The sequence below is a fragment of the Clarias gariepinus genome, chromosome 20, assembly GCF_024256425.1.
Source record: "Clarias gariepinus isolate MV-2021 ecotype Netherlands chromosome 20, CGAR_prim_01v2, whole genome shotgun sequence".
NCBI classification, from domain to species: Eukaryota; Metazoa; Chordata; class Actinopteri; order Siluriformes; family Clariidae; genus Clarias; species Clarias gariepinus.
Window position 1 is genome coordinate 4,514,770 of NC_071119.1, and position 11,721 is coordinate 4,526,490.

General features: G+C 42.4%; 1 protein-coding gene across 1 annotated transcript in view; it reads left to right on the plus strand.

Annotated features, from left to right (window-relative positions):
- LOC128508160 (dynein axonemal heavy chain 6-like) overlaps window positions 1-11,292 on the plus strand; it is a 53,412-nt gene extending 42,120 nt beyond the window's left edge. Inside the window, exons 73-80 of the mRNA XM_053479370.1 lie at window positions 7,602-7,729; window positions 7,870-8,055; window positions 8,187-8,259; window positions 8,339-8,490; window positions 8,581-8,803; window positions 9,040-9,139; window positions 9,255-9,749; window positions 9,851-11,292. Coding sequence (XP_053335345.1) covers window positions 7,602-7,729; window positions 7,870-8,055; window positions 8,187-8,259; window positions 8,339-8,490; window positions 8,581-8,803; window positions 9,040-9,139; window positions 9,255-9,261 — 869 coding nt within the window. The 3' untranslated portion in view covers window positions 9,262-9,749; window positions 9,851-11,292. The remainder of the gene's footprint in view (window positions 1-7,601; window positions 7,730-7,869; window positions 8,056-8,186; window positions 8,260-8,338; window positions 8,491-8,580; window positions 8,804-9,039; window positions 9,140-9,254; window positions 9,750-9,850) is intronic.
- The last annotated feature ends 429 nt before the right edge of the window (window positions 11,293-11,721 follow it).

Here is an 11,721-nt window from a genome sequence, read left to right on the forward strand (position 1 = left end):
AAGAGGAAGAAACCTTGAGAGGAACCAGACTCAACAGGGAACCCATCCTCATTTGGGTGAAACAAAAGCAGTAAATGATCTGCATTTATACAGTGTGTAGGGTGGGAGGCAGTTCAGCTATAATAGCTGATGTTAATTGATGTTAATATGGAGTCCAGGTAGTTATTGAAGACCCAGGTAGACTTGTAAGAAGTTCCAGTCATGAACTATCGAACTGTCAAGTCCCCAGAGAAACAGTTGCCAACACCAGTCAAGGCCAGAACCATTTTCTAGGTAGAGAGAATCATTCCCAGACACCAGACGCATCCCAGAGAGACACACGGGGCATCCATGTGACGAGATCTTCAGCCAGAAGCGGGGCACCAGGATGGGTCAGACAGGTCCGGAGGGCAGAGGGAGTCTGGATCACTGGCAGCTCAGGAACGACATGTGTAGCTCGACAGAGAGAGAGAGAAAGAGTGAAAGGGGGGGACAGGAGGAGAGAGGAAAAAGAAAGAGGGGGGGAAAGAGAAGAAGAGGAGAGATGGCAGTTAGGTATGGTGAGTGAGGAAGACAGCATCCAAACATACCAGTTTACCATAATACTCTACGTCCATGAGTCCCCCAGATCTGCTCCTTTACCTATGGCAAATCTATTTATAAAAATGCTCGGCTAAATAAATAGGTTTTTATCCTGGACTTAAACACTGAGACTGTGTCTGAGTCCCGAACACTATTTGGAAGACTATTCCATAACTTTGGGGCTTTGTAAGAAAAAGCTCTGCCCCCAGCTGTATTTTTCATAATACGCGGTACTGACAAGCAGCCTGCATCCTTTGATCGAAGTAGGCGTGGCGGATCGTAAGACACTAGCAGTTCGCTCAGGTACTGCGGCGCGAGACCATTTAATGCTTTATATGTCAAGAGTAGTATTTTAAAATCAATGCGAAATTTCACAGGGAGCCAATGGAGTGAAGATAAGATAGGGGTGATGTGCTCATATCTTCTGGTTCTGGTGAGGACTCTCGCTGCTGCATTTTGGACTAGCTGAAGCTTATTTATGCATCTAGCTGAACAACCAGACAGTAAGGCATTACAATAGTCCAACCTAGAGGTGATAAAAGCATGAACTAGTTTTTCTGCGTCGTTTAGCGACAATAAATTTCTTATTCTGGCAATATTTCTGAGGTGAAAGAATGCTATCCTGGTAATATTATCTACATGTGCTTCAAATGAAAGGCTGGAATCAATAATCACACCAAGGTCTTTCACTGTTGCATTTGATGGAACAGAAAGGCCATCTAAAGTTACGGTATGATCTAAAATTTTACTCCTAGCTGTATGCGGTCCTATGACTAGAACTTCTGTCTTATCCGGATTTAGCAGAAGGAAGTTAGTTAGCATCCAATTTCTTATGTCCTGCACACATTGCTCAATTTTAGTAAGCTGTTTTTTCTCATCAGGTTTTGCTGAGACATATAACTGTGTATCATCAGCATAACAATGAAAACTAATACCATGCTTACGGATTATGTTGCCCAGAGGAAGCATGTAAAGGGAAAAAAGCAGTGGACCTAAAACTGAACCCTGCGGAACGCCAAACTCCACTAGAGAACATGCAGAATAATCACCATTTAAGTCTACATACTGATAACGATGGGTCAGATAGGATCTGAGCCAGGAGAGGGCTGTACCCTTAATTCCCACTACATTTTCTAATCTGTGAAGAAGAATAGCGTGATCAACAGTGTCAAAAGCTGCACTGAGGTCAAGTAATACAAGCATAGTTACACAACCCTGATCAGAGGCCAATAGAATGTCATTTACTACTTTAACGAGCGCCGTCTCTGTACTGTGATGAGGCCTAAATCCTGACTGATACAGTTCATGTATGCCATTCCTATGTATATATGAGCATAGCTGCTCCGCTACTATCTTTTCCAGGATCTTAGAGATAAAGGGGAGGTTTGATATTGGTCTGTAACTGGACAGCTGACAGGGGTCGAGGTCAGGTTTCTTAATTATTGGTTTGATAACTGCTAATTTAAAAGATTTTGGAACATATCCAATGCTGAGTGAAGAATTAATTATTCTCAACAGGGGTTCTATTATTGCTGGTACTATCTGTTTAAGAAAATGTGTCGGTACAGGATCTAATATACAGGTTGATGAATTTGAAGAAGAGATGAGTGAAATTAGTTCATTCTCTTCAAGGGGAGTAAAGTATTCTAGGTTCTGGTCTGACATGGCTAGATTAACATCTGCATCAATTACATTGTTCGGTTTCAAAACCTCAATTTTATGCCTAATATTTACAATTTTATTATTAAAAAAGTTCATGAAGTCCTCACTATTGCATGATGTTGTTGTGGAGATTTCTGCAGTGGTCTTATTTCTGGTTAATTTGGCTACAGCATTAAATAAGAATCTAGGATTATTTTTATTTTCTTCTATAAGAGTGGAGAGATATGTTGATCTAGCTACACTAAGAGCTTTTCTATAGTTCAGGATGCTCTCCTTCCATGCTATTTGAAATACTAGTAATTTAGTTTGACGCCATTTACGTTCTAATTTCCGAGCGGTCTGTTTTAAAGTGCGCGTGTGATCGTTATACCAGGGAGCAAGTTTTTTATCTCTAATAATTTTTCTTTTGACTGGAGCTACATTATCTAGGGTATAGCGAAATGTCGACTCTAAATATTCAGTCGCCTGATCGAGTTCTGTGGGGTCAGACGGTGATCTAATCGAAGTTGGGAACTCTGGGAGATTACTGATAAAGCTCTGTTTGGTAGTTGATGTGAATGTACGTTTCATACGGTAGCGCGGCGCTGTGTGTACATTATTATTGTGACACACTTGCAATGAGACAAGATAGTGATCTGAGATAACTTCAGATAGTGGTATTGTGAATAAATTTCTTATACTTAATCCAAATAATATTATTAAATCTAAAGTGTGACCTGCTTTATGAGTGGGTCCTACTACACACTGATTTACTCCTACCGAGTCCAGTATAGACATAAATGCAGTTCTCAGAGGGTCTTCTGGGTTTTCAAAATGAATATTTAAATCTCCAGCAATTAACACTTTGTCTACAGAAATGACTAGGTTTGAGAGGAAATCTGCAAATTCACTAAGAAATTCCGAGTACGGCCCTGGAGGTCTGTAAATGACAATTAGCGGGATCGACTGAGCTGACTTAATATAGTTAAATACACTTATGTTACTATAAAGAATTTCAAATGAATTAAATTTGTGTCCGTGTTTTTGTACAATAGTCAAATTATCATTGTGAATAACTGCGACGCCTCCTCCTCTACCAGTTAACCGAGGCTGGTGTATGTAGCTGTATCCAGGAGGACTAGCTTCATTTAGAGCTACATACTCGTCCTGTTTAATCCAGGTTTCTGTTAAACAGAGTATATCAAACTCCTGATCTGTGATAATTTCATTAACTATAACTGCTTTAGATGCGAGAGATCTAATATTTAACAGTCCTAGCTTCAGATCAGAGGTGCCGGCTGCGCATTCAGTCTGATCCAAGTTTGTGGTCTTTATGCTAATTAAATTACTAAAACAGACTTTCTGAGTCTTTCTAAATTTGTTTTTAGCTCGGGGAACAGACACAGTCTCAATAGAGTGAACCCTGAGTGACGACTCTATGCAGCTAGCAGACGGTTGGTTTAGCGTAAGGGATCTAATGTTGAGAAGTCCAAACTTTAGAGGTAGACTTCGATTACTTATTTGGGCTTTTTCTGGTTTAATGGTTACCAGATTGTTTCGGCTGGATTTAACGAATTTATTCTTTTTTCTCACTAATCGGGGAATAGACACAGTTTCTATAGTACAAGCTATGTGTGTGCGTCTATTAGTATGGTGGGTTGTATTGTGGCTGATATCTAAAGAATCTGAGGTATGACTTACCGCAAGTCAGATGGTTCGTAATGTCCTGGAGATGTTGTCAGAGAGGACCGCTGCTCCAGCTCTGCTAGGGTGCAGGCCATCTGTGCGGTAGAGCCTAGGACGCTCCCAGAAAACATTCCAGTTATCAACAAAGGGTAATCTCTGTTGTTGACACCAAGATTGTAACCATTCATTGAAGGCAAATAATCTACTGAACCTCTCGATTCCTCTCTGAAATGTCGGAAGTGGTCCAGATACGACGATCTTTGTCGTGGGTGATGTGCTGCGGACCTTCTCAACCAGGCTCCTGAAGTCCTTCTTTAGGATCTCCGTCTGCCTCAGCCTGATGTCGTTGGTGCCAGCATGGAGAACCACAGCTCGAATGTTCTTCCTCAGGGCCGCAGGCACCTGTGCAGCAACATCAAGAACACGTGCACCAGGTAAACAGCGCGTGTACGCCTTACCTTTAGCTGTGGTAGCACGCACGTGCCGGACAATGGAGTCTCCGATGACCAGCGCGTCGTGTGCCGTCTCGCGGAGAGGAGCGAAGCGGTTTCGGGTTGAGATCTCGAAGACGGGTGGTGGCCGCTGCTGAAGTTTCCAGGCCTCGTGGTATCCCGGCGCCGGGGTGAAGGAAAGCTGGGCAGGCTGCGTTCTCGGTGCGTTGGACCTGGGCAGAGAAGCACGCGGAGTAGAGGTTGTCGGAGAATTCTCATGCCGAGAATTTACCTGGGACAGGTGAGCGTCGGTCCGCGACGATTCCAGCGTGGCTTTCCGCTGCTGTAGCCGGGCCAGCTTCACCTGTAGGTCGCGGATCAGCTTCTCCACGGCCTCCATCTCCAAGTCTACCGAGTGCAGTTCCAATGTCTCCTCACCTGCACACAGGGGCAGAGACCCAACCGACATGGTGTCTAAAAATAGAAATAACCGGTGCGAAAGAGCGTAAACAAACTTGTGATAGCCGGGCTAACGGGCTAGCGATGCTAATGAAAAGCCGGCTAGAAGCGGTGTGCTGCAAAACTATTAAAACTTATACGATATAAACTTATACGAAAACGATATAACATGCGTTTCGAGTGAATATATTATAGGTAGTATGAAATACTTATCTGTTATATGTTTACTCTTCGTAAGGGGACGAAAAAGTAGAAAAATTGGTCAGTCTGGCGGAGCTCGGGAAAAAGCAGCCAACCTCAGTGCAATGGCCTGAAACACTACTTTGCATCTACATAAACTACACCATCCGCTATAAACTACACCAACTAACCATTCACCATAAACTACACCATCCGCCATAAACTACACCATCTGCCAAAAAAATCACATCAACTACATCTATAATCAACTACACCAATTATACCATCCGCCATAAACTACACCAACTACACCATCCGCCATAAACTACACCAACTACACCATCCGCCATAAACTACACCAACTACATTCGCCATAAACTACCATAAACAACACTAACTACACCACCCGCCATGAATTACACCAACTATACCATCCGCCATAAACTACACCATCTGTCAAAAACTACACCAACTACACCACTGGCCATGAACTACACCAACTACACCATCTGCCATTAACGACACCAACTACATCATCTGCCATAAACTACACCACCCGCCATAAACTACTCCAACTACACCATCTGACACAAACTAAACCAACTACACCACTCGCCATAAACCACACTAACTACACCATCTGCCATAAACAACACCATCTGCCATAAACTACATCATCCACCATAAACTACACCAACCACACCATCTGCCATAAACTACACCATCTGACACAAACTAAACCAACTACACCACTCGCCATAAACCACACTAACTACACCATCCACCCTGAACTACTCCATCAGCCATAAACTACAATATCTGTCAAAAACTACACCAACTACATCATCTGCCATAAACTGAACCAACTACGCCACTCGCCTTAAACCACACTAACTACAGCATCTGCCATAAACTACACAATCTGCAATAACCTACATCATCCGCCATAAACTAGACCATCTGTCAAAAATTACACCAACTACATTATCCGCCATAAACTACACCAACTACAGCACCAACCATAAACTACATTAACTACACCATCTGCCATAAACTACACCATCTGTCAAAAACTACACCACCTACATTATCCGCAATAAACTACTCCAACTACACCATCCGCCACAAACTACACCAACTACACCATCCGCCATAAACTACACCAACTACACCATCCCCCATAAACACCAACTATACCATCTGCCATAAACACCAACTACACCATCCGCCATAAACTACACCAACTACACCACTCACCATGAACTACACCAACTACACCATTTGCCATAAACTACACCAACTACATCATCTGCCATAAACTACAACTACACCACCTGCCATAAACTACTCCAACTACACCATCTGCCACAAACTAATCCAACTACACCACTCGCCATAACCCACACTAACTATACCATCTGCCATAAACAACACCATCTGCCATAAACTACATCATCCACCATAAACTACACCATTTGTCAAAAACTACACCACCTACATCATCCGCCATAAACTACTCCAACTACACCATTTGCCACAAACTACACCAACTACACCATCTGCCATAAACTACACCATTTGTCAAAAACTACACCACCTACACCATCCGCCACAAACTACACCAACTACACCATTCGCCATAAACACCAACTACACCATCTGCCATGAACTACACCAACTACACCATCTGCCATAAACTACACTAACTACACCACCCGCCATGAACTACAGCAACTACACCATCCGCCCTGAACTACTCCATCAGCCATAAACTAAAATATCTGTCAAAAACTACACCAACTACATCATCTGCCATAAACTACACCAATTACACCACCCGCCATAAACCACACTAACTACACCATCTGCCATAAACAACACCATCTGCCATAAACTACATCATCCACCATAAACTACACCATTTGTCAAAAACTACACCACCTACATCATCCGCCATAAACTACTCCAACTACACCATTTGCCACAAACTACACCAACTACACCATCTGCCATAAACTACACCATTTGTCAAAAACTACACCACCTACACCATCCGCCACAAACTACACCAACTACACCATTCGCCATAAACACCAACTACACCATCTGCCATGAACTACACCAACTACACCATCTGCCATAAACTACACTAACTACACCACCCGCCATGAACTACAGCAACTACACCATCCGCCCTGAACTACTCCATCAGCCATAAACTAAAATATCTGTCAAAAACTACACCAACTACATCATCTGCCATAAACTACACCAATTACACCACCCGCCATAAACCACACTAACTACACCATCTGACATAAACTACACCATCTGCCATAAACTACATCATCCACCATAAACTACACCAACTCCACCATTCACCATGAACTACACCCATAAGATCATCTGCGCTAAACTACACAAACTACACCACTCTTTTTAAACTTCACAATCCACACCACATTTTTTGTACCTACCCCTGCTTCACCATGCTATTTAAACTACACCAACTACATTGTTCTCTTTAAACTACCATTTTCTTTCTTTTGATTATTTATGAATTTATACTGCTCTAGAAAATGAAGTCACATTCAATAATGCAACAACGTTTGAATATATGTGTGTGTGTGTGTGTGTCTGCAGAGAAACTCAGTATGGATGTTGCTGTAGAAGTCCTGTTTGTTCGAGACGCTAACGGTCGACTGAACTCTCTGACCACTGTGCTGGGACAGGAAGTGGACCGTTTCAACTTCCTGCTGCGGGTGTTACGGGTGAGATTCGTTAAAATGGTGTAAATTTAAAAGCAGATCTTTATTTCTCACTCAGAGCACTAACACACTTGATTCGAGACACGAGAGTGTAATTTCACAGCAGATTTCGATTTAAAGTGTGTGTGTGTGTGTGTGTTTAGATCTCCCTGGAAACCCTGAAGAAGGCCATAGGTGGTTTGGTGGTGATGTCTGAGGAGATGGAGCGGATCTACAACAGCTTCCTGAACAACCAGGTGCCAGAGTACTGGGCCAACGCTGCGTACCCGTCCCTAAAGCCTCTGGGCAGCTGGGTCCGAGACCTGGCACTGCGCACGTCCTTCATATCCGTAAGACGAGCTTTACTTTCTACTCCATTTAAGGTATTTTAATATGAACCAAGGGGAAAGTATTTGAGTGTGTGAGTACGATAAAACTCTAGTTACCAAGTTAATGAGTTATTGCCTGTCTTTTTGTGCAGAGCTGGATAACCAGAGGTCAGCCCAAGTCTTTCTGGGTCTCAGGGTTCTTCTTCCCTCAGGGTTTTCTGACGGGTCAGTGTTAAACTAGTGTGTGTATGTATGTGTTCTGTTTTTCTAATGACAAATATCTAAACAAATTACTGTCTAACAGGCGCGCTGCAGAACCACGCCCGCAAGTACAACCTGCCCATCGATGAGCTCAACTTCCGCTTTAACGTCATCCCGGTTTACCGAGACCAGGCCGCCATCGCTGAAGCCCTGAAGAACATCGCACCAGAAGCAGAACTCGATCAGGACAAGACGGTCAGGGCGTCACCCTTCTGGAATTTATACTCTGTTCTGGGTTACCAGAACTCACTGTGCTGTACACTGTGTGTGTGTGTTTGTTTGCAGCTCCCTAGCATAGAGGACGGAGTGTTAGTCCACGGAATGTTCATGGACGCGTGTCGCTGGGACGATGAGGACATGGTGATCGAGGATGCGTTGCCGCGGGTGATGAACCCAATGCTGCCCGTGGTGCAGTTCGAGCCTCAGCAGAACTACGTTCCTGATCCGTCACTGTACCAGGCACCGCTGTATAAAACCTCCGCCAGAGCCGGAACTCTGTCCACTACAGGTGACGTCACTGCACACTGAGCATGTTCAATACGTCTCTATTTTATAAAGCAGTCCTTACAATTCCTTGCAAAAGTATTCACCGTCATGTGTTCTGTTTTTTGTTGTGTTGCATTACAACTTGGAATTCAAGCAGATTTTTTGAGGGTTTGTCCAATTTGAGTTACTGAGTTTGAGAAACTCCTAAGTATGCCCGAGTACCCCCTGCCTCAGGGATTTTTTGTTTTTTTTCTACAGGACACTCCACTAACTTTGTGGTGACAGTGATGCTTCCATCCAACAGGCCGAGCGACTACTGGATCTCCAAAGCCTCCGCGCTGCTGTGCCAACTTAATGAGTACTGAATCGATTCTTGGAACTGACTCACTTACTGCAACTTCAGAACATTAGCCAGGGTTTTAATCATTGTCATTTTAAATAAATGAAATTCTTCTATTTGCTTTTATTTGCAGAGATTAAAGAAGAAACAGAACTAAGAGAGCGGAGACAGAATGTCTGCGGCCCATCAGAGTGGACTGAACCGAGAGGAGGCAGGCAGAGTGCCAGAAATTCAGTGGAGGAGTTCTCTCCCATAGGAACCAGAACTGCTGGGATTGTGCCTCGTATTAACAGGATCCGAAGTCCTACAGTGTGATCCTGATACCTTGGTCTTGCTCCTCATCATAATGCTGAGATTTTGGTAGGTGTGGAAAAAAGATCTAGTGACAGAAAGGGTTGGTGTCCTTAGCCATGGCCAATTACAGTAAGTGTGGGAGAGTGTGGCTCATCTTTCTTCTCAGCATTAGCACTGTCCTCTGACACTTGGGCCAGGTTCGCAAGTAGAAGGTCTGGGCACTGCTTCCAGGGCTGTCGTAGTCGGTGGCTTCAAGGCCTCCTGGTTTGATTGGGGACCTGTCCAATGCTTGACAGGAAACCGGGCCAATCACGTCCTACGACCAAAGAAACTGGTAAGTCAGGAGCTATACACACAAACATCTCGCGTTTGCTTCACCAGTTCCCTATTGTGCCGCAGGCAGTGGAAATCTTTTTGATATCTTTGTGAATACAGGTGATGGCAAGAGAGCTATTCTGTCATGAACTTAGCAAGACAACCTACAACCAAGCTAAAGAAATTATACTTCCTGTATCTAGGAGAAAGAGAGAGAGAGGGTAGTGCAGGCACTGGTTGAAAGTCCAGCCAGTGACTAGAGATGTGTGCAGCAGGTCATCTAACTGGCTTCTCGGAGGGGAAACACTTCTGACACACAACCTAAACTACTGTATGAAGGTACATGACAGTAAGTAAACAACTTATCTCTGTGTGCATGTTGGTGTGTCTCAAGATCAAGGAGAAGACCTGTGGTCATGGTCCAGATTTACAGACCACACTGGGAGCTGCAGAACAACATCTGTAGTATCAAGGTTCTCGATGTTCCTACAGGACACTCCACTAACGCTGTGCAACAAGCCGATCGATTACCGGATCTCCAAAGCCTCTGCGCTGCTGTGCCAACTCAAGTGGCGAGCGACACCTGCACACACTCCTTCCTTCATCCTTACTGTACTCTTCATTTAGTGGCTACAACAGCAAAACTCATAAACAGAACTGAATAAATAAATTCTTACTCTTAGAAAAAAAAAAAGCCACGCTGACTCGCACTACTTTTTGACATCTTTATTGAGGGTTCGTTTCACATCTAGATTTTGTAATAAAGTGTCTGTTAGTCAGCACAAAAAATCTGCACCTGTTAGAAAGCACAAAAGGACAGCATGAAAAGTCGAGCACAAAAAGAAACTACAACCACAGTGCTGTTTTTATACACATATATACTGTAAGTACTTCTCACAATACAGAAATATATCAGATTGATCAGATCAGATCAGTTACACCAAAATCACCTTTCTGAATTAAATCCCCTAGCGCTTCAGCAAACCTGCTGAGATCTGCACTTATCCACAGCGTGCACACTGAGTAGTAGAAGGTAAAAGCAGGTAATGAACACGATGGAGAACAGAAGGGGAAAGGAGATTTTACAACATAAAAGCATCATCCCGCAGGAGGTTCCTGCAGAGCTGCATACGAAGAAGTGGTGATAAACGTTTGAAAAGGTGCAGATACGGATGATCTTGAGATTAATGCGAAGAGTGACAGAGTGAAAATCTCAAAAGTTAAATGAACTGTACTACTAACTTTGGTAACACTCAGAAAAGCCTAAGTTAAACTTGTTCATGTCCCATAAAGCCCCAATTTCATGAGTTTCGATATTCTCAGTAAGCAAATGAATCCCCAAATGATTTCTTTTTTCCAATAATAGACTGCTAAAATAATTTCTCAAGTAATCCATCAAAAGAATTCCTGAATTCTCAAACACTCAAGTGATTCCTCATATAATTCATTAAATGATTCCTCACATTCTCAATGATCTAATGATTTATTAAATGATTCCTTATGCAGTGATCAAATGCTCAAATGAATAGTTAAATAATTCCTTTTCTCAATGAGCAAGTGATTTAATGATTCCACAAATTATTTCTTGTCCAACACTCAAATGATTCATTAAATGATTCTTACCGAATAAATTCTTGAATGATTTTTCAAAGGATTTCTCGGCTCTCAATAATTAAATGTTTAAATGATTCTTCAATATAATCCTTCTTTTTTTTCATTAATTAAAAATTTCTTGAAATTATTAACTTCCTAAATGATCAGATTCTCAAATGATTCCTTTTTTAGTGGTCAAATGATTCCTTCATTATTATTGATCAGATTCACTAATGATTTGTAATTATTTTTTTCAGTGAGCAAATGTTTCCTTAAATTATTCCTCAATCTCAACCCTTAATTCCTCAAATGAATCCTCAACTGATTTCTTTTTCAATGATCAAATATTTTTCTAAACAATTAATAATTTTTGAATAAGTAAATGTTCAAATGATTTA